The sequence below is a fragment of the Cricetulus griseus genome (assembly GCF_003668045.3).
Source record: "Cricetulus griseus strain 17A/GY chromosome 1 unlocalized genomic scaffold, alternate assembly CriGri-PICRH-1.0 chr1_0, whole genome shotgun sequence".
Lineage (NCBI taxonomy): Eukaryota > Metazoa > Chordata > Mammalia > Rodentia > Cricetidae > Cricetulus > Cricetulus griseus.
The window spans coordinates 41801869-41825078 of record NW_023276806.1 but is presented as its reverse complement, the minus strand read 5'-3'; the positions used below and the strand labels follow the sequence as shown (position 1 = coordinate 41825078).

Genomic DNA, 23210 nt, shown 5'->3' with positions numbered 1-23210 from the left:
CTAAGTACCAAAAAATAGAAAAAGATAAAATTCTTCCAGTGAGAGATACTATCTCCAAAAAATAAGGGAAGGAAGCAACTTGGAAAGGCATCCTTCATTAGCCCACGAACCACACACACACACACACACACACACACACACACACACACACACACACACACTTCTTTAATTTGTTTTGTCTTTGTTTTTCAAGACAGGGTTTCTCTGTGTTACAGTCCTGGCAGTCTTTAAAATCACTTCGTAGACCAGGTTGGCCTCGAACTCAGAGATCCTCCTGCTTCTGCCTCCCAAGTGCTGGGATTAATGGCATGTGTCACCACCACCTGGCTAATTTAATTTTCTTAAAGAAAAAAATCTGAAGGTGGAGTGGACTCCTGAACTTATAGTCCAAACACTCACCAGTCAATGCTTCTCTGTTCTTTCAAATTCCAAAAAAAAGACTCCTCCCCAACTTTGTCTTGGTGGAAGGAGGCAATATTCCAGCCTCATTTGGGTAGATGGATATAGTATTTCATTGTATCAGAGCACCTTCATCTCCAAATGAATAAACAATCTCCCCACCGATTTATTCATTTCCTCTAACAAAGTTGGCAAATTGTAGGTCAGTAACTAAACTGAATCCCAAGAAGCTTAAGAAATGAACCCCAGGCAACAGTTTTTTATTCGTTAAGTATAAAGAGCTAAAACCAAATTACTTTGTTTTGACAGCAAAGTAATTCAAAGAACCAACTGAAGCATTTGAAGCCCTGCTCGTGGAGAGTTGCAGAGGGGAGAAGAAAGAAGCCTGTGTCTTTATCAGAGGACAAAGGAAGAGAAGCCCAAGAGCAGAGAAAACATTTTCCAGGATCACCAGCTACCCACAGGTGTTGAACCCACAGTGCAATAGGAAATAGAAGCTAAGCCCAGAGGCCACTGCTCATGCCAGCCTGCCCTCCTCTTCTCACAAGATTTACAGAACCTATGGCTTGTCATTAACTTTGGTTTTTCTAGTGAGCTGTAATTTATGAGAGTCTGTTCCTAGGGAGAACATTGTTTGAAGCACCACTATGGTTATTCTACACATTAGAAGCTTCATGGGAAGTTGTTCAACCCCCAGCACAAGGAAAGGCTTTACTGCAAGCACTGCCTACTCCCACCACAAAATTTATGGACAGCCACTCTAAGAAAGATGCTACAAGTTAACATATCAGTTAAAAGGTCCTTATGAAACCAAAAGACTATTTCTTTTAAAAACTAGAATGAAAAAAATACTGGAAGAACATAAGGCATACCAATTCTTTGTTTTTCATTTGTGCGGTGTGTGTGTGTGTGTGTGTGTGTGTGTGTGTGTGTGTGTGTGTGTGTGTACATGTTCTTGTGTGGGACTAAATGTGTGCCACCAATGACTGTGGAGATCAGAGACCAACCTTTGGGTGCTGGTCCTCACCTCTCCTTGTTTAAAAGAATCTCCTCATGGCTTTGTGAGCCAGACTAACTGGCCCAAGGGCTTCTGGAGATCACCCTGTCTCCACCTACCATCTAGGGGAATGCTGGAATTACCAACTTTTGTGCTACAATACTGGGCACTTCTGTAAGTTCTGGCAATGTAAACTCAGGTTATCAGACAAGCCTTTACCCACTGGGTCATCCCTCCAGCCCATCTTTAACTTTTTTAAGAGCACTGTTGATTCTGCCTATTCATTTGCTCAGTCCACTACTTGCTGAAAGCCCACTCCCTGCCAGAGTCCCTATCTACAAGTAATTTACCACTACTGAGAAAACTAGCAAATATTACAGCAAACATATATACAATGCTAAACTGGCATTGTCCTTCCAACACACAGATTATACAGATGCTCATGTGTCTACAGTTTTGTTTTGTTTTGAGGGGGTGGGTATTTTGTTTTGGAGATTAACCAGTACCGCCTCTGGTCTACCAGCTAATGTTTGCCTTATTATTGATATTTCCCTCCAACCAGAAGATATTTCTGATCATGACAAAAACTCAATATTATTACATCTTCAGAAGCTCCTAATTGCTTAGTGAATACTAACCTAAGACACTGGGGCACAAGTCAGAGTACCTACTCATGCCCTTAGAGCACGACCTACCACCGTCACAGATGCTAGTGGCTGAGCACCTAGGCTCCCTGTGCACAGGACAGCCTGACAAAGAGCTAAAAGCCACTTGGTACCCTAAGATTCCAGTACCAATTTTATCACAGGGCATCCCTAGGCTGGTGTCTTGGTCTCATTATCAATTCTCACTCCAATCCCTCAATATAGCCTGCCTTTCAGGAAATTGCAGCTGCCTTACACTAAGAATGTGAGGAACTTTCTCCACTTAGCACTTTCTTTAGCCCTAGGCACACAACTGGGTTGTGCAAGCCTTCAGCTGTTGCTTCTGTAAGATAGCTGATGTGACCACTCTGCCTTAAAGCCAAGAAAATATCAAGGAACCTTCTAGCATCTATAGACCTATAATTTCATGTGTTTTCACTCTGGAGCAAGTCAATGAAGAGAAAGCCCCTTCGAGACTCCAATTAATGAAAGCAAGAGGCAGCTTCTCCAGTAATACTCTGCTAAGAATAAAATTCACTCCCACAGAAACATTCTTAAACGGTGTAAGTTAGCCCTGTTCATGGGCAGCTACTGAAAGCAAGAAGACTGAGCAAGACAGTATTTCCATAGCTTTGGGAGAAACAGAGTGATGACTGGTTCACCATTCATAAAATGCTAACTCTCATCTTTCTAAAAGCAGCTTGGGTTGTGAAAAGGGAAAAGTACCCTAAAGCCAGTGGCAGTGATCACATTGCCTCTCTAAACCCCCACCCCTCGCCTGGGGAAATTAAAATCAATACCCTCAACCTTGCCTCCAAGGACGCAGGTGGTGCAGCTTCTACCTTCTCATTCTTTGAAGGTATCTTTTGTTTCTTTTTGGTTTTTGGAACTTGCTCTGTAGACCAGGCTGGCCTCGAACTCTTGGAGATCCACCTGCCTCTGCCTCCCAAGTGCTGGGACTAAAGGCACACACCGCCACCATCTGGCTGGAGACTAATTTTTGCATTTCCTCACCTTACTTCCTCCAGTAAGCTGAAGCCAGGAGGAATATTTTGAGCTCTGGCTTCCAGGACTTCAGCATGTGCAGCTACCCACCCCTGGTTAACACCTCCTCATGCCTTAGGTCTCACCCAATCATCCTTCCCCAAAGAATTCTTTTCTCATCCCCACCTCTTTGGTCGCTCTTCAAACATGCATATGCCACAGGCTCTGTTGTGTGCCTTCAGAGAACGGAAGGTCTTTGGGGGACTGAAGATGCAGATCATTTGGTAGAGTCCTTGCCCGGCATTTGCAAAGTGCTAGGTTCCATCCCCAGCATTGTATAAAATGGAGCATCACAGTAAATAACAGGTCATGTTCAGCTACACAGTAAAGTCAAGGCTAGCCTGGAATACATCAAACCCTGACAAAAGAGAAAATCCTATAATAGGTCTCTCCTTCTCCAGAGTGCTCACAATGATCTAATTCGTCAACATTTAACGAGTGTATTGTCTAAAACGCACTGCAGGACAAGCTCCATGAAACAGGCTGAGCTAAAAGGCAGTTCCTAGGCATCCCTAGCACCAATCCAGGGATGATTAAATAAATAAATAAAAGATAGGTACATGGTTGGTTAAACAAAAAAAAAAGGGGGGGGAGGAGAAGAAAAGAAAAACACTCTTCATTATAAACACTCTAAACTGTGCCAGGCTAAGCATGACTAGAGAGGTGATCCATCACACTTTATAAGCTGTGGATACAAAACAAGGTGAAGGGGCTGGAGAGATGGTTCAGTAGTTAAGACCACTTACTGATATTCCAGAAGACCAGTATTCAGCTCCCAGCACCCACATTGGCTGACTCACAACTGCCTGTCACTCCCATGCTGGCCTCCAAGGGTGCCTGCACTCACATGGCAAACACACAGACACATGCCGAAAAATAATTTTTAGTTATTTTTTTTTAGGTAAATAGACAAAACTGACCTAAAAAACTGGCGTATGCAGAGACGACAGTAAGGGGCCTGATAGTAGTAAGACCAAGCAGCCCTCTTGGATGAGGAAAGATGGGGCACCTCACAGTCTTCTCCGACCACCCCATCGTCATCACTGATTTGCTCCAAATGAGCCCTGCTCCATAAATAACCCCATCCCAAAGACACTCACCCCACTATTCATCACAAAGCCCTTTCTAAAAGCTCTTCTTCTACTCAGCCCAGGAGATTTTTTTCCAGCTTAAATTACCCAGAGCATTTACTTTGAGTTTCCAGGAACTGCAGGCACCTGTCCCATGAGCATTGTGGAACCAGGTCCAATGCTGGCATTGGGGAAAGGGTGGGCAAAACCAAGAAGACACCACTTTACAGAGCTACCCCACCCAGCTTCCAGAAAAGACCTTTAACCTTCCTTTAATCTCACAATTAGCAAATAAAATGCGTTTTGATATTTTCAGATCTACTCTGCTGCTCAGAAGCAATAATTTTATTTCCACAGTGAATGTGAACCCTGTATGAATTCCTTGTCCTTTAAAGGTTGAGAAATGTATACACTAAGAAATCAGTTACAGGAACTAGGGAGATGGCTCTGTCTGTCTAATGCCTGCTGTGTAAGCATCAGGACATGAGTCTAGATCCCCAACATCCGTGTAAAACCAAGTATGGCCACATGCACCTGTAACCCAAGCACTGGAGAGGCAGACAGGTAAAAACCCTGGAGCTTGCTGGCCAGACAGCCTTGCCAAATCAGTGAGAGACCCAGTCTCAAAAACCAAAATTGGGAGCAACTGAGGATGATACCTCATGTTCAGCTAGGCCTAACACACACACACACACACACACACACACCTACATGCACATGAACAATTACACATATAACACACACTTAAATGCACACAAATAAATATTAGAAAGAAATCAGTTATGCTAGGATTCCCAACTAAGGAATCTCACCAATCTGCAATCCAAGTGAACCCAAATCATAAATAAGCAAAAAAACAAAGTGGGATTGTTTCTGTTTAAAGCTCGCCATGAACCCAAGCATGCCCGTTAGCCGTGTTTATAAGAGGCTCAGTCCCACACAAAGTCCAGTCTTGTTTCAAATTCTCAACGTTCAGAAAACAAGATATCCGGTATCTACTCCCACTGCGTGTTTAGGATCCTCAGCAGATGGAGGTGCAAGTGACTGTCAGAGACAGTGCACTGACCCAAGAGTAAGCAAATAAAGTACTCAACTCAAGGCCAGCTGTGAGGATGCACACGTCACCCCAGTACTGGGGGGCGGGGGAGCTGCAGCAGGAGGATCATCACAAGCTCAGGGCCGCGTGCATGCAATCTAGAGCAAGACCCTGTCTAAAGGAAAGGAGATGGAAGAAACGAGTAAGGATGAGAGAGAGGGGGGAAGAGGAGGGATGGAAAAGGAAAACTCCATTTATAGATGTTATCTATAAAAATTGGCCAAATAACACCAACAGAAGACAAAATGTTAGCTAACGGGAACCACTGATATACCAGAAAGTGCAGGGGTGTGTGTGTGTGTGTTTGGGTGTGTGTGTGTGTGTGTGTGTGTGTGTGTGTGTGTGTGTGTGTGTGTGTGTTTCTGTCTGTCTGTCTGTCTGCCTGTCTCTCTATGGGCACGTGCACGCCACATGTATATGAAGATGAGTGGACAACTTATGAGAGGTCTCACCACGTGAGTCCTTGAGGCTGAACTTCCTCACTGCTGGGCAGTAAGAATCTTTACCCTCAGAGCCATCTCACGGCCCAGGCTCTTTAAAGCCTTAAACCTGGATCCTTGAACTATTTAGTCATTGCATTCATAATTATGGAGTCTGACTACTACAGAAAACAGTCCGTTCACTAAGACACAAACACAGGTTCATCTTAGAAAAGTCTAAGGCTATATGGTATTTCAGATAAGGGGTTTGTAGGCTGAAGATGTAGTCTGGTGATAAAGCACTTGCCTAGCGTGGGTGAAGTCATGAGTTGTCTCCAGCTCTTTCAAAATACACATCTGGAACTTTCCAGTTCTTTGCATCAGGTACCTTAGTGAACTTTCAACTTCTCAGATGAAAGTAAATAAATGTTCTACTTCTATTGATTGATGAAGGAGACCAATTTGAAATAAAGCACCTTTTCTAGATCCCAAAAGAAAATTATATTTTATAAAAAAAGAAAGCCAAACTAGAAAATTCTTCCATTCATCAACAAGATACAAGTATGTTGAGAACCAAAACATTGACTTGATTAATCACAGAAAGGCTCCATTTTAAAACTGTAGTTTAGGGGCTAAGGAGATGGTTCATAAGCTGAAGGCGATTGTCAAAAAAAGCTTGACAACCAGAGGTCAATCCCTGGAGCCCATGGGAAGGTGGGAAGAGAGAACTGACTGACAAGGCTGTCCTCTGATCTTCATGTTTGCACCATGGTATGTACACACACACACACACACACACACACACACACTAATAAACAAAAATATTTAAAACTACAGTTCAATACAAACGTTTGTTTGCTTGCTTGAGACAAGCTCTCACTCTGTAGCCCAGGCTTGCCTCAAACACACAGGAATCCTCCTGCCTCAGACTCACTAGGCTTACAGGCATGAGCCATGACCTTTAGCGAACACAAACATTTCTTATCATCATCTCATCATAAAGCACAACAGTCATGGCCATTTATCAGATGTCATTTATCTAGGCCGTCAAGGATTGAACACATTTCAACCAGAACAACAGAACCCTACCCAATATATAATTCCTTGGTGATCCAGCAAATATTGGTTTAATTTAAAAAAAAAAAAAACTTTTTTTCATTAAATTGAAATTAGAGCCTAAAAACTAAGCAGTAAATTCCACAGTTAAGTGTAGAAAATTAAACAAGTCAAACCATAACTCCAGAGAACTTGAGATCAGCTTGTCCCATACAATTCCCCAGACTTTAAACCAGCAACTGGCAAGTGTCTAAGTCAGGTATTGTGTATTTTCTGCTTGAAGACCACAAAAGTCAAATATTCCATTACAATGCACCCTTTACTTCCAGTTTCCCACCTAACAACACAAAACAGAACCACAACCACAAGCAGCTCTCTCTTCCGGACTTAAGCACAGAAACCTACTTAACCTGTCATTTTTCTCCCAGTCATCCAAGTAAAGAAAACTGTATCTCAGTCTTCCTCTCAAACTATGGAAACACTTGTGCTCCAAGCACTGGTCAGTTCCTTCCACTCATCACTAAGCCCAACGGGTTGATACACAGCATCCCACATGCAGCCCATCCTCTCCTGTGCCTGCTCCCCATTCGACTGACCCTTCCAAACAGACTCTTGCTCTTCCTAAACATGTCTTTTATGACTCTGCCTGAAATCTCCTTCCCACTCTCCCTCCCTCCTTTCCTGCCTTCCTGCCTTCTTCATTCACTCATTCAACTTTAATTTTGGGGGCACCACTCTTCTGCCAAGCGAAGTACTATGTCTAGGGCTGTGACAGTGAACAAAAACTGGTAGTACTGGCCCTCAGACATCATAAAAAGTCCTGTGCCCGTTACACATCAAACATCACTCTATAAAGAAGTCTTTCAATAACCATGGCAATATCAAGTTCTTATTTTCTTCACTCCTAACACGGAAGACCACGGCTTCATACACCGACCTCCACTCTGTTTCTACTTCCTCGGTCCCTGTGTTTATCCAATGCATTAGCACACTTCCCTGCAACTAATTCTCACTCCATCTACATGTTATTTTCAGCCGCTTACAGGTTTCAAGTCAGACTGCTTTACACCCCATTAAAAAAAAAAGAAGTGTGTTCAGTCTTTTTTTTTTTTTTTTTTTAAGCACAAAGTTGTTTTGAATCACGGTTAAGCAAGTAAGTCATTTACTTTGGGCTTGGGGATGTGTTTATGAACTTGCAAATGAGAACATCTGATGTCTTAGGAGTCTACTTCAAACAAAATAATGAAACTACCCTGGGGTGACCTGGCACAGAGCACCATCTCCCACAGTCCACTTAGATCACTGTCTCCTGCTGCCTGATAGAAGCAAACTGTATAGAAATCCTCAGTACTCCAGTTCAAGTGTGTGTGTTTTCTCCAGGGTTATTGCAAGCAAGCTGAAAAAAACTGAGTAACAATTTATCACTGTGGAGATTAAGGTCCAATTATACACTGCCAAAGCCTAAGAGGTCAACACAGAAAGTATCCAAACACGTAAAACTTGATGATGGTGGGTCACATAATTAAGAATGGACTGTGAGCAGTTGAGCATAGAGACTTATATCCACCATCTCAACATAGACCTAAGAGGCTCAGACAAGAGGATCACCAAGAATGTAAGACTAGCCTAGGCTACACAGTGAGCTAAAGGCCAGCCTAAGCTACACAGTGAAACATTGTCTCAGAAAACCAAAACAGGAAAAATGGAACTAGCTGTGAGGGCTAGGAGCATAGCCTAATGTTGGAGCTTCAATGTTAGAGCATTTGGCTAGCATTTCGGTAGGAGGAGGAAGAGGAGGAGGAGGAGGAAAAGAGGAAGAAGAGGAAGAGGAAGAAAAATTGACTATAAATGTATATCAGTAAGGGCATTGCCTCATAATGCATGCTACAGAATAACATTGTGTCCGTACCTATATACATACTCAAGTAAACACCTGCAACTTATGTGTTCAGGACAGAAGATGCAAAGAGCAAGTCTGCCAAGCAAGACGTGCCTACTAGTGCAATAGCAGCATGAAGGGTATGGGGTAACCAACTGCTTTTGGATTAGATTTGAGACTTGCTCCACAGGGAGGAGGTTACAGACCCTGGAGAAGAACCTACTACTGCTGCTTTGCTAAGCAACATGTGGCCAGACTGCTTTCTAAACATTTGTGCTTATCCCTGTAGATTAGTGCTGAAGGTGCTCTCTGCAGTGGTCAGTAGTTAATGCAGAGACTAACTAACTATGCAAAGTACTGAGGATAAGTGTCTGCTGAATAGTCAGCCCTAATTGGACAACAATATCAACCCCTAACATCATGGAAGAGGGGCAGGAAGAATTGGACAGAGAGCTGGAGGATGGGGAGGCGTACTGTGAAATGCCGTCTTTGGAACACAGCATGGATGTTGTACCCATGAAGTCACTGCAGTCATGATTAGCTACACAAAATCGAGTCAGCAAGATCAGTCTTCCAACAGGCAGCACTAATTGGACTTAGTGGGTTAGAGAGGGAAGATACAATAGTGAGGTATATTGGGAGTGACTGAAGAGAATGAAGAGTTCCGGGTTCCTGGGAAGAGTGGAAGGGGGGAGTTAGAGTACATATGATCAAGACGCATTGTTTGCAGGGATGAAATTGTCAAAGACTACATCAAAGATATTCTATTATTTGAAAAAAGAAGGTCTGAACCATAGTGAGAGTTTTGGTTGGTTGGTTAGTTGGTTGATTGGTTGGTTGGTTAGTTGGGTCTTTTAAGACAGGGTTTCATGCAGACCAGGCTGACCTTGAACTCCTGACCCTCCTCCTGCCTCTACTACCTAGGGCTGAGATTACAGGCCTGTGCTACCATGCCAGGTTTATGTAATGCAAGAAATTGAACTCAGTATCTCCAACATCCTAGGCAAGCACTCTATAAACTGAGCTACATCCCCAGCCCTTGTTTTGTTTTTGTTTTTGTTTTTGTTTGTGTTTGAGACAGGGTTTCTCTGTATTGCTTTGGAGCCTGCCCTGGAACTCACTCTGTAAACCAGGTTGGCTTCGAACTCTCAGAGATCTGCCTGCCTCTGCCTCTGCCTCTGCCTCCTGAGTGCTGGGATTAAAGGTGTGTTCCACCAACACCTGGCCCTTGTTTTGTTTTTTTAAGCAGGATCTCACTATGTAGGCCAATCTGGCCTTGAACTCAAGGATACACCTGTCTCAGCTTCCCAAATACGAGCCACTGCATCCAACCGAGATTGTTCATTCTTTAATCGTCTATACCAGTGTTGGGGATTCAACCAGGGCCTTGTACATGCCAAGAAAATACTCTCTACTGAGATGCAGCAAAAACACTTGATAACATTTCTTCAACTCACCAAAGAAACTCCAGCCAGTCTTGGCATCTTTATTTAGTACTGCCACAAAATTTTAGTACCTTTCTTCAGGGAGAGAGAGAAACCCAAGGCAGAAAAAATGGAAAAGTAGATGATTGAAAGCAGAGATACTACACACTTTCCTTCTCAGCAAACAGGCTTCCCGCACTGTTAGCATCAAACCCACACCCAAGATTACCATTAGGAGTACACAAGGGTTCTGACAATTAATACATTTGATTTTTGCTAACTCTTGAGCCAAAAATCATGACCTGCATTACTAAAAGCTAGCCAGGACAGGGTCCACCTCCAACACCAAAGACCCAGCTATTCTAGAAGAGTATGTTTGGGTAGTTCAATCTAACACAGACAAACCTTTGAAGGGCTCCAGAACTGGAACTACTTTTTGAACCACTAGTATTTTAGCCTATACTCTTGTTTTAACTCTGGCCTATGAAAACATGTATAACCCAAGGACAAAGTATGATTTCTTTTTTGTTTTTCTTTTGTTTTCTTACAGAGACAAGGTTTCTCTGTATTGCTTTGGAGGTTGTCCTGGAACTTGCTCTGTAGACCAGGTTGGCCTCTAACTCACACAGATCCGCCTGCCTCTGCCTCCCGAGTGCTGGGATTAAAGGCATGTGCCCGGCCAAAGTATGATTTCTTATCATCCATGTTTTATTTAAATGTCCCCGGCCTTGATGGAACAAGATAGTCTATTAAGAACCAAGTATAATCCAGGCATGGTGGTACAATTATTTAGTCCCATAATCCAGGCATGGTGGTACAATTCTTTAGTCCCAGTACTCGGGAGATAGACACAGAAGCAGGCAGATTTCCGTGAGTTCAAGACCCATCTGGTCTACAAATCAAGTTTCAAGCCAGTTAGATTAGAGAGACAAAGAAACAGAGACAGAGAAAGCAAGTTCAAATTTTCAATTTCATAGCCTGATCTCATGAAGGCGTTTTTGCTGAATTTCTTCACCAGCTTTTCAAAGGGTCATTATTTCAATCATGAAATTCTAGCTTCCTTTAATAATTTAACAAACTTCTACACAAAACACAGCTATATCCAGACTAAGCATACTCTCATATTTAAAGAGCCCAGTTAATAGTATCTGAGGGGATAATTTACTCAGACAGGCGACATTTCAATGGGACACTCAGCAAATAATTATAGCTACCGAGCTACAAGAGGCCCCATGTGACAATGTATATAAACACACTTCAGTCTTTGAAGACCAGCACATTAGGGGTCTGCCCTCAGGACATGTTCCACAGATAGAATCCAGGTTCCCTCAGTGGGTCCCATGGGCTCTGCAGGCCAAGTCATTCTACCTTTCCAAGAAGTGAAGAGTCATATTCCACAGTCACTCACCATCTCCTCTTTCCTTCCTTCAGTTTTTTGCCTCCTGATTGGCTAATTAGTTATAGCTTCTTCCCTTACTCTCCTCATCCTGATCAACAGCTCCATTCTTTAAACTGCATAGTCTCCTTGGGAAACTCCCAACTTTAAATATTTCAAAGGTGTGTACTCAGCCTCGAATCTTTAACCCCAGCACTCAGGAGGCAGAAGCAGGCGAATCTCTGTGAGTTCAAGGCCAGCCTGGAACTCTAAGGAGAGTCTGAATTAGTAACTTACAAATGAGCTCCAGAACAGCCAGCGCTATTACCCAGAGAAACACTGTCTTGAAAAAGGAATTAATTAATTAACTAATTAAGGTATACATTCTTCAAATGATATGACTATACCTTACATTCCTCAAATTCATTCTGACCAAGACAGAACACCTGACCTTACCACCAAAGCCAATCCTCTGGCCCATTTCCTTGTTTATGTTCATGATGCCCTCAGGCCCACTGTGAAGGGACTATCCTGAGAACTGCTCCCTTCCTTTTCCTCAGCATCCTCATTAACTACCACACATGGATTCAGATCCTGCCTTTCCATTATCATTGACGCCATCTCAATTCAGGCACTGGTTCTTTCCCCCTGAACATCCAAAGTTTCTCAGTGTGGTTTCTTACACCTTCTCCAATGGGCCTTAAATGATGCCATTACATTATTTTTGGATGGAGGGTGCATGTCCTCTGGTTTTCCAGCTCTGTCACTTATTTCATTGACACTGGGCACAGGACCCAACCTCACTGTACCTTTTGGCATCATTGTATTAAAGGACAGCAGTATTGCTTGCTTCACGGAAATTGTGGGGGAAAAGTGAACTTTATAGTCATAGAACTGTTATGGAATAACCTTTCTGTATACTGTGAATATGTGTTACTCTGATTGGTTTAATAAAAAACTGAATGGCCAATAGCTAGGCAGGATTTTCAGGGCAGAGAGAACACTGGGAAAAAGAAAGGCAGACTTGCCAGCCAGACACAGAGGAAGCAGGAAAGCAACAAGGGCAGAGTAGAGGTAATAAAGCCACAAGGCAAACAGTACATTAATAGAAATGGGTTAACTTAAGTTATAAAAGCCAGTTAGAAACAAGCCTCAGCAATTGGCCAAGTTTCCATAATTAATAATAAGTCTCCCTATGGTTATTTGGGAGCTGGCTGGTGGGACAAAAAATATCTGCCGACACAGAACACCTAGAAAAGCATCTGGCACAGAGGGCAATGCTCTGTAAATGTCTGCCATTGTTTGCAATTAGCATGAATCCAGACCTTCTAAGAGTCTCAAGGCACACCAGGGTGACTACAGGTTCCTCGCTCTGGCATTCAGTCTGTCCCCAGCTGACCTCTCAGTGTCATATTCCACCTCCCCCATGTGGCCTGTATACACAACAGGCAAAGTGAAGGACTGACCATACCCTGAACACCCTTCCTGAGCCTCCCTCCTCTTCCTCACTCTTTCCTCTCACACCCATATCCGAAAAGAAAACCTGTCCATCCTTCAAGCCAACCTGAACATCTCCACAGAGTCTCTTATGAGGAAGTATAGGCAGGGCAACCAAACTAAGGATGTTGGGATGAAGAAGGGCAGAGTCAGAAGAGTCACCAGGAGATGCAGAGGAAGCAAGACATGCTGGAGCACAGGTAAAGCCATCAGTCACATGGCAGCACATAGATTAGTAGAAACTAATTTAAGTTGTAAGAGCTAATTAGTAATAAGCCTGACCTATCAGTCAAGCATTTATAATTAATATTAAGGGTCTGTATTGGTTATTTGGGAACTGGTGGGCAGGAAAGAAAACTGTCAGTACTCAACTCCAATTCCAAGCAATTCTCCTGCCTCAGTCCCTTAAGTTGTTATAAGGATAAGCCACCATGCCCAGCTTTGTTTTGTTGTTGTTGTTGTTGTTGTTGTTGTTGTTGTTGTTGTTGTTGTTTTGAGACAGGGTTTTTCTGTGGCTTTGGAGGCTGTCCTGGAACTAACTCTTGTAGACTAGAATGGCCTTAAATTCACAGAGATCCACCTGCCTCTGCCTCCCGAGTGCTGGGATTAAAGACATGTGCCACCAACGCCTGGCCCAGCTTTTTTTTTCCCCCTTGAGAAAGGGTTTCGTTATGTAGCTCTAACTGGTCTGCAACTCTCTGTGTCAACCAAGCTGCCCTCAAACTCACAGAGATCCACCTGCCTCTACCCAATGTACTAAAATTAAAGGGGTGTGCCACCATGCTCAGTTTCTTGTAACTTCAAGTTCACATCCAAACTCATGAAGCGAACCAGATGGCCTCACTAAGCAAGTCTGTCCTTGGACAACACCAAGAACATGATGAAAAAAATATATATATATTATGTATGTATGTATGTATGTATGCATGTATGTATGTATGTATATGGCATATAATTTGTATCCTAAAGTACAAACACTAAAATCATATAAAAACTTTCATTAGAATTTTTTAAAAGCCATTGTGAATTGTGTTTAGTTGATTAACTATAATCTTTTGTGAAGTCTACCATCTAGCAATCCCAAGGCAAGTGACTCAGACCGCAATAACTGAAGCTTGTTCAAATGCGTATTAATAAACCCCAGCACTTTAGTCACTGCAGAAGTGAACATAACAACAAAAATACACAGTCCCTACCCTCAGGCACACAAGAGGTCCCTAGGCCCTCAACTAACAGAAAGAAAGCCAGGACAGTGCCCAACAATAGAGTATCCACTCAATAAACACTGATGGTGATGACATCATCCAGGTGCCCAGGGTCAGAGAACAGGCTGCTTATAACTCCATTCTGTCTAGGAGCCGGGCTGTAACCTGACACCAGGGATTCAGAACTCTTTGCCTGTCAGCTCTAGGCATTCATGAACAGCAGCAAAAGGCTCTTTCATTCCCACTGGCCCTTCAGCCATTCAAGAAGCATCCTCCTCCCAGCACTACTGAGAGAAATGTCCTGAAGATGTCAGCCCCATGACCCCCTAGGATGAAGTAACAATTAAGGATTATTTTCAGTCAGAGAAGACAGTTTTGGTTTTTTTTTTGTTTGTTTTTTTGTTTTGTTTTGTTTTTTTAATATTACCTCTTCAAGAACCAATGGCACCTTTAAATCCTGAAGCAGAAATGCCAATTTTCTTTCTAACAGAACCAACCCTAGAAAGCTCTTTATGGTTCATTTAACTATGCTCCTTAACTTCCCACTGGATTATGATGGCAACAAAGTAAAATTAAATGTCTAAATTAGAGTATATGAGGCTGGTCTGAAATAACAGCGCTTTTAGTAAAAGGATATAAGTCAACCCCGCCTTTCTCCTCCTTACTCTCTGCTTTCATTCAGTGGAAATGTATCTCTCCATTAATGTCTAACTATTCAAATAGCCTTTTCCTTCACAGAACTCAATTCCTGGTTCTGATTTTTCCCTCTCAGATCTTAACCCAGTAAAGCAAAATAACAACAAAAAAAGTATTGGTCTAGATAATGGCAGCCCTCTGCTACTCAAAGGCAGAAAAAAATAATAATACCACCAAGTTAGGGGCACCTAACTAAAATAAATCAGTCACACGAGAAGTCTTCCTCATGGATGCAACTTGGAACCGCTCCCTGCAGTCCTGTGTTCCACTTTCTGAAAACAGGCTGTTCAAACAAAAACATCCTTCCATACAACAGAAGCTTTGTGAAGTGTGAAGCTTAAGCACCTGTAGTCCACACACTGCCCTGTACCCTGTGGGTGCTCCATAAATACCTAGTGACTGATTCACAAGCCAATTACAGGTCTGGTGCTGACAGAGTACCTGGTCCCACTCTGGGGAGTGTGAGGAATCCACAACTGCTGTGGGAATAAGAAGAATCAATATCCATGAAATTTTAAAAGGACTGCAACGTTGACAGGTCCAAACCATGTAAATTTTGGGTGCATCCCTCCCCAAGCCCAGGGACCTTAAAACGCTAGTAATACCTCCTGAACTCTTGGGAGAAAGTGAATAAACCCGCTTATCAAAGAACCAACAAGCTAAAAGGGAAACTTACTTTTCATAGACCAGCTCCTCGTCGATGGAGAAATAGTGGGTATTTATTGTGCTTTTTGGTCTATTCCTTAAAGTAGCAAAATATAATCGATCTGAAAGACAAGTTTAAAAGGCAAGAAAACATGAGAAGCAGGGCAGTGAGGCTCAGAGTGCAGATCATACATGAAGGATTAATAATTGTTAGACGTCATTTAAAGACCCTTTAACACGTGGAATTCTTGTGGAAACACGATCTTGCAAAAAGCCACGGAGCCCCCCAAAGCACAACTTGACAAGAGGCTAGACGAGGACCGAGCAGGAGGCAGAACATCTTCTGCATTCCCTCACCCCCTGGTTGCGTGCCGGCGGGTGTACACAGGAGCTGTGGGTACCCGCAAAACTGGAGACACAAGTTTGGTTCGAAAACCTCCAGACCTCAGCTGCTGCGGAACCGGGAGAGGCAAGCCTCTTCCCCTGCAGCTTAGCAGACTTCAAGAGGAAGGAAGGAAAGACAAGGGGGTGTGGTGGTGGGGGGGTTGTCCTGAAAGCACAGGCCAGCCACCGAAGGGTAGAGGATTAGCAGAGAGATGATTAAACCGAGTAGTGGGAGCCCCCAAGAGAGGTTTGGAGGAGGAGCCCAGGCAGAGAAGCCCGCACTGTCCGGGTACGAGGAAGCTGCAGAGGGAGCGAGGACGCGAGAAAGAAGCCGGAAGCAGGGGGTCCTCCGGGAGCTGAGTGGCGAGAAGGGGCCCAAGCGCCAGGCAGCAGTGGCTGCGGGACACGGGGCCGAGGAGAAGCCCGGGGCAGAGGCTGGGACAAAGGGGAGAGCCGTGAAGAGTTGGGGGGAGTGGCGTGGAAGGGCCGGAGGATGCCGGGCGACTGCTCCTCACCTTTCATGAACTCGCAAGCCCCGATTAGTTCCCCTGACTCCGCTGCCATCTTAAGCGAGATCCGCACTGGGGGAGGGCTGGGTCGTGGCCAGCTGAGGTCACCCGCCCCCCGGGGCTTCCCCACTGCCCAGGAGCCGGGAAGCTCGCGGTCCGGATCACCGAGCCCGCCTGAGGGAGGAGGCTGGCGCCCTAGGCGGAGGCGGCTGCCGGGTCAGCGCGCGGGGCGCCCCGGGGACATTCCGTGGGGAACCGAGCCCGCTGGGCGCGGGACGCACACGCCCCAGGCTGTAGCCGCTGCGATCCTGCCTCTGCGGAGGCGGCGGCTGCTGCTGCTGCTGCTGCTGCTGCTGCTCCGGCTGCTGCTCCGGCTGCAGCTCCTGCTGCTCGAGCTGCTGCCGCTGTACCGTCTCCGCCAAGCCTGGGCAACGCACAACAGCTCGCACTGCCGGGCAAAGTCTTCCCCCGGCTCCCAAAGTGATCATGGAGGACGAGACGTTTGGCCCGGATCGCGCCGGTGGCCACTTGTGCGGCAGCGGGCAGGACTCTGGTGGTGCCCGCCGGGCTGGCAGCAGCTGCTCTGACTCCTCCTTCGCCACCTCCTTTCAGCAGCAACTCTTCCTCTCTCTCCTCCTCCTCCTCCTCTTGGGTCCGCCCCCAGACCTGCCTCCCCGCCCTCCCTCGTCCCCCTCCACTTTCACCGCTCCGCGGCCATCCCTTAAAGGGACAGCTCGGCTCCTTTCTCCGCGCCGACCTCGGGCCCCAGTTACCAGGCGCCCCGCGGGTCACTAGGAGCCGGTTGCTAAGGCTTTGTTGCCTTTCACCAATTGCTACACAGGAAACTTGGCCCTCAGCCGGGGTGGGGGTGGGGGATGTCAGGCGGGGCCAGAAACTTATGAATGAAAAGGACGGGGAGAGAGGAGTGGATGCCTCCGAGGAAGCTGCTGCAGCCTGCAGGCAAGGATGTTCTGTCTCCACTACCCTTTCTGCATTCGTTAAGTCTTCTTCCATGCCAGATTTTTCTTGTCCCTCTTCAAGCTCTTTTTCTCCCGCTCCGCTCACTCAGTTTCTTCTAAACTCTTGCGTGTGTGTGTGCACGCGCGCGCGTGTGCACACACACACAAACACACACTGAAAAACCTCAGACCTTCTCCATGCCGGGTCATACAAAGCCAGCAATCTTTCCACCAACCCCTATATCCAACACCGGCGGGATCTGTGTGTCTTTACAAGCAAATTTCAAGAGAAGCACTACCTCCTAGCTCAGGAATACGTGGACTGATGTCCTCCACTTACTAGACTCAGCTCTCACTTGGGCTTTGTTCTCAAGGGAAAAAACATTCCCATCCCGTTCTCCATGTCCTGTCATTTTGGCCATAGATGTGAGCGCAAAAATCAACACAGAAGTCTAAAGCTCTAGTCTCGGGCTGTAGGCTCTCCTGGGCGAAGATGAGAAGAGGGAAAGGACCACTTGTGAGCAAAAGGAATAAAGCGCTGCAAAGAGTACAAAGGTTCCTCTCCAGGAGGTCCCGGACTTGTTCTGCAACGTTCGGGATCCAGTTTCAACAACTTTAGTGCTGTGCGCCCTAGGGACGTAATTAGTGGTCAGTCCTTCCCTTACGAAAATGGCGCTACTGAGCTACTATGACCAGAGCATGCGCTCTGAATGGTTGCGCCTTGAATCAGGGAGCTGTGTAAGCCTTGTGTTCTCCGTTGCTTGATGACCTCGAGGGAGAGAGGGGGCGCTAGAGCGAAGAGACAACTGAAGTGACTGGGAACACGGCCGCCTGGGAGACAATTCATGCATGGTTCTTGGGCCATTAGTCTGCTTTGCTGCTTTCCAAAAACCTAAAGGCACAAAGTGGATACTAATCTGATATGCAGAAAAGTTGTTCAAGGCATCTCAGTAATTCTAACTACACACATCGTTGTTGATATAGTTAAAAACACACCCTATCCTTACATGGAAAGCCAGAGGAACCATTAAGAACAAGACCCAAAAGCCTCATTTCACATATGAGGAATAGGGAGAGTAGAAGAAAAAGGGAAAGATTTTAAAACTGTCAAAAGTCCTGAAAAGTTGTAATGAGCCTTGAACTTTTTTGAAGTGTGCTACATATTCTAAGAGCCACAAGTCCTAACAGCAAAGACCTCTCAAACTCATCTTTATTCTCCCAAACCTTGGTGTTGCTATGCTGAACAATTCAAATTATTTTACTAAAAAAAGTAGTTGATATTTTTGTATGAAAGATAAGGGAAAACAAAGTATATGAATTTCAATAGGCTTCACCCTTTGCCTAGAAAGCTAACCCAGCTCTGAACCCATTTTAAAGCTGTGGTTTAAAATTCTTACAGAAAAATTTTCACCTGAATATTATGTTTTTAAGTGCAGTAAAAATAAAAGTTGGAACCCGATATGGTGGTTTGTGTTTATTTATAATGGCCATAGGCATTTACATGTAGGTCTGGAACTCAGGTCCTCAGGCTTGGTGACAAACATCCTTACCCACCAACCCATCTCACACAGACCCTTGATTGGTTTTTGTTTGTTTTTGTTTTTGTTTTACCACCCCTGAAACTGGGTTTCTCTGTGTAACAGAGCCTTGGCTGTACTGAAAATCACTTTGTAGACCAGGCTGGCCTCAAACTCACAGATGCTGGGATTAGTGAGCACTACCACCCCCATCAGGCTGTTCTTTGGTTTTTTTGAGATAGGTCTCATATAGCCCCAGGCTGCCCTGGAACTCCATACGTAAACAAGGATGACAATGAATACAGGCCTCCATCACAACATCTAACCATCACATAATTGTTAATTTCATAAATAATCTCAGGAAACTCACAAATCACTTTCAGAGGGGCCAGATTTAATTGGATACCCTCGTATTGTTTCCTAACATGATTTTATATTGCCTTTCATATAGTTCTCCTTAGAGATTTTGATCAGGAATGAATTGTGACCTAACAAAAGCCTTTAAAATAGTAAAAATGAGGGCTGAAGAGATGATGCAGCAGTTAACAGTGCCTGCTGATTTTCCAGAGGACCCAAGTCCTGCTCCAGTCCCCCATGTCAGGAGGGTCCCAGTTGCCTGTAACTCTAGCCCCAGGACAGCCAACATGCTTCTGAACAAAACAGCAACCATACACATGTGACATACATACAAACACACACACACACACACCACGTACAAAAGAATAAATCTTTTTTTTTTTAAGAAAAAATGGCCCTGGGTTGTGGATCATGTCTATAGTCCCAGTATATGAAAATCTAAGACGTGAGTTGGAGGTCAGCCTGGGTTACAGTGTGAGATTAGAGACTGTCTCAAGCAAAAATGAAAATGAAAAAATTTTGCCTTAGCATATTTACTATACATCATGATAAAATTCTTTAATACTATGCTGTGTGTAATATATAGTGTGGTGATACTTTGTTTAATATCTAACAAATATGGCTTGCCTGAAGGTCAGAGTAAAAGCTAGCCACACTAGTTACCTATAGAAGCCAGACAGTAATGGCACACACCTTTAATCCCAGCAACCACACTAGTCAGCCACAGAGGCTAGGCAGTGGTGGCACACACCTTTAATCCCAGCACTGAGGAGACAGAGGCAGATGGATCTCTGTTAGTTCAAGGCCACCCTGGGCTACATAAAATTGATCCAGTCTAAAAGAGAAACATCTCACACAAAGGTGACCCCAGCACTTGGAGTGACAGGCCTATAACCCCAGCACTAAGGAGATGGAAACAGAAAGGCTGGGCAGAGAGAGGAATTTGAGGTGGGAGGAGTCAGGAGCTCAGAGCAGTCTCTGGCAGGCAGTCTGAGGAGACAGTCCGAGGACAGGATTGCCCTTTCGGTCTGAGGTAGGGGCAAGAGCCAGCGGCTGACTGCTTTGCTTCTTTGATCTTTCAGTTCTCTCCCTTCCCCCTCTCCCCAATATCTGACTCTGAGTTTTTATTATTAAGACCAATTAGCATTTGTGCTATAATATAGCTTTAAAGGAAAATGTCAGTAAAATAGGACCTCTCTAAATCATGTTAGGAAAAAAAGTCTGCAAGAGAAATATACACCAGTGTGCACACTGCACACATACACACCAAGATTCTAATGAGATCACAAAACACATTATTGTCTCAGTTATCATGGGTCAAAGATCCTCTTGTCACAGTTTCACAATAAAGGCATGCTCTTACAGCCCATGGAAAAGGTAGCACTAGAAAGTTCCTCCCTATCACTCAATATAAATGTAAGGAATCGGCTTTCACTGCAGACAACAAAAAGAATGACAGATCGCCACAGTTATTCATGGTCAGTCAATAGTGAGAGATTGACTATGTCACTTCATGTAGAAAAGGAAGGTGACGTGTACATGGATTTAGCAGGTAGAGACAGGAAGAGGAGAGTGTGAACAAAATGTTGAAGTTTAACTCTGCATCTCTAGCTAGCATCCTGCTTAGGCTGCCCTGCAATCCATGCAGTGTGCATGCAAAGCCAGAAAATTTACTGTTTTGACAAAACTTCAAATGATGCCAACCACCTGCTGTCCAAGTGTTCCCCTCAAGGCTAAACCTAAAATTCCTAATCACCCTTACACAACAGCTCTTCAAAAATGCAAAGTAGCTCTTCGACTGCCTCTTAGAACTCTACAGATTAAATTCCTCATATTCCTTAACCCTCGCTTCCATTCCATGCATCAAGTCCCCTCCTCCCTTTCTACTCCAGTCTCTTCACTAATTTGACCACTTTTTCTGAACTTTGTCCCAGAATGGGATGCTGGCCAGTACCAGGCTGGTGTGACTACTTACGTTGCATGAAGGTGGGAAGGACACACTTTTTTAAAAAAATAATGAAAGACTGATGGGAACAAAAACAATGAAAGTCATTAAAAACCAAGTTGTATCATTTAACTGTAAAATAAAAAGAGAAATACCCTTTCGTTGGAAGAGGTTAAGGAAAAACCAACTCAGGACAGTCAAAGTCTTGACAGCTATGAAATTTACGCATTCTGTTTTCTAATTACTATCATTAGAATATTTCACTAAAACATACTTGTGCAGTCAGTGGTGATATTATCTAGGTAAAAGAAAACAGTAGGTGATGACTGCTTCTTATAAATTACTTTTAGATTATTATGAAACAAGGCCTCAGAAATTTAAATTTGGCATAATTTAGATTGATTAAATAGTTTGATAATCCCCTGTATGATATGAAAACCAATTTAAAACAGCTTTTAGCAAAATACACAAGCAAGGCTGAGGGTATCACTCAGCCAAGAACTTGCCTAGCATTTTGAGGGCCTCAAGTTCAATCCCGAGGACCTCAAAAGATAACAACATAAATAAAAAGAAAATACATATACAAAATGTTGCTATACTAGAACTGAATGCAAAAATGCATAAGTAATATGGCTCCTAAAGTACCTGCCCGTGGCTGGAGAGGTGGCTCAGTGGTTAAGAGCAATCACTGCTTTTCCAGAGGACCTGAGGTTGGTTTCTAGTACCCATGTCAGAGGGTCCACAGCCTTTAACTGTAACTCCAGGTCCAGAGGATCTGACGCCCTCTTCTGGCCTCTGAGGGTACGTTCACATCCTTGACTAATACAAACCAACAAAAAATGGTGACAGTAAAAGGAAGCTTCGTGGTCAGGTGACTACATTTACTAGTGTTCTAATTATTGGCTAGATGACATTCTCATCTGGTGACGATGCATTTTTTGAGTTTTATAGAATGTATCTACCCATGTGCAAATATATACACACAAATACACACACATAATTAAAAATTAAATCTTAAAAAAAAAAATACCTGCCCACAAAGAACTTAAGATCTTGGTGTTGCTCAGCCATGTTCTGTGTCACAATGATGCCTGTTTAAGAATTCCAAACTGGAATCAAAGAACCATAAGGAATGTGGAAGCTGGGTTAGTTCCATTTTCAGATACAATGTATAAAGACCAAGGGATTTAGCACAAACCAGATCTGGGAAGAGGAAGGAGGATGACAGAGCAATGCTAAGGGCTTCTGTGATAGATTTCATGGGTAAAGTATCATGTTGTGTGGCTCCTCTTGAGTCACACAGACCTCTTCAAACCACCTTACAGATGGGAACTGAGGTAGTGGTCAGGACAACACACTTGAACGCTGTTTCAAGCACACATGCGTGCTCGCACACATGTTACACACCTTTAAAACCCTCCCTGCCCCAGTTCTCCCTCTACTAAACCTACAGCTCTTTCAGCACCCACAAGGTGAAGGTAAGGGCCGCTGAACCCCTACACCTTCATTCCCAAAGCAGCAATATTGATTAACAGATCTCCTGCATCTGACTTTTATGATTAAGGGGGAGGGGGAGATTAGCCAGGCATGGTGGTTCACTCCTGTAGACATAGGGACAGGAGTTCAAGGCCAACCATGGCTACATGAGATACTGCCTCAAAGAACAGAAATCAAATGATACTGTCAAGCCAGATGACACGGTTTGGATCCCCAGAACCAACATGGTGGAGAGAGAGAATGGACTCTCACAGCTTGTCCTCTGAACTTCACATGCATGCCATCACACACACACACACACACACACACACACACACACACACACACACACACAAATAACAAGTAAATAAATAACTGTTCTTTTAAAAATGAAAAACGAGTTTAATGAGCATTAGTCTTAACAATGGTCATCACATCCTTGCCTAATGAGGCCAATAAAAAGGGCACCATTTTAGAAAGTAAGAGAAAGCTTCGTGGTCAGGTGACTACATTTACTAGTGTTCTAACTGTTGGCTAGTTCACATTCTCAAGTAAGCTAACAACAATGCATTTTTGCATTTTATAGACTATATCTACCTATGATTACTTATCATTCA

The 23210-nt window shown here is 44.1% G+C and overlaps 1 protein-coding gene across 2 annotated transcripts in view; it reads right to left on the bottom strand.

Moving 5' to 3' along the window:
• Cdc14a (cell division cycle 14A) overlaps positions 1–16567 on the bottom strand; it is a 154846-nt gene extending 138279 nt beyond the window's left edge. The window contains exons 1-2 of one of the 2 annotated variants that reach the window (XM_027395580.2): positions 16346–16567; positions 15478–15568 (exon numbers count right to left, since the gene is read on the bottom strand). In XM_027395580.2, the coding sequence (XP_027251381.1) occupies positions 15478–15568; positions 16346–16394 (140 nt within the window). In that variant the 5' untranslated portion in view covers positions 16395–16567. The remainder of the gene's footprint in view (positions 1–15477; positions 15569–16345) is intronic. The other variant, XM_027395582.2, reaches the window with a different exon arrangement.
• Positions 16568–23210: the final 6643 nt, after the last annotated feature.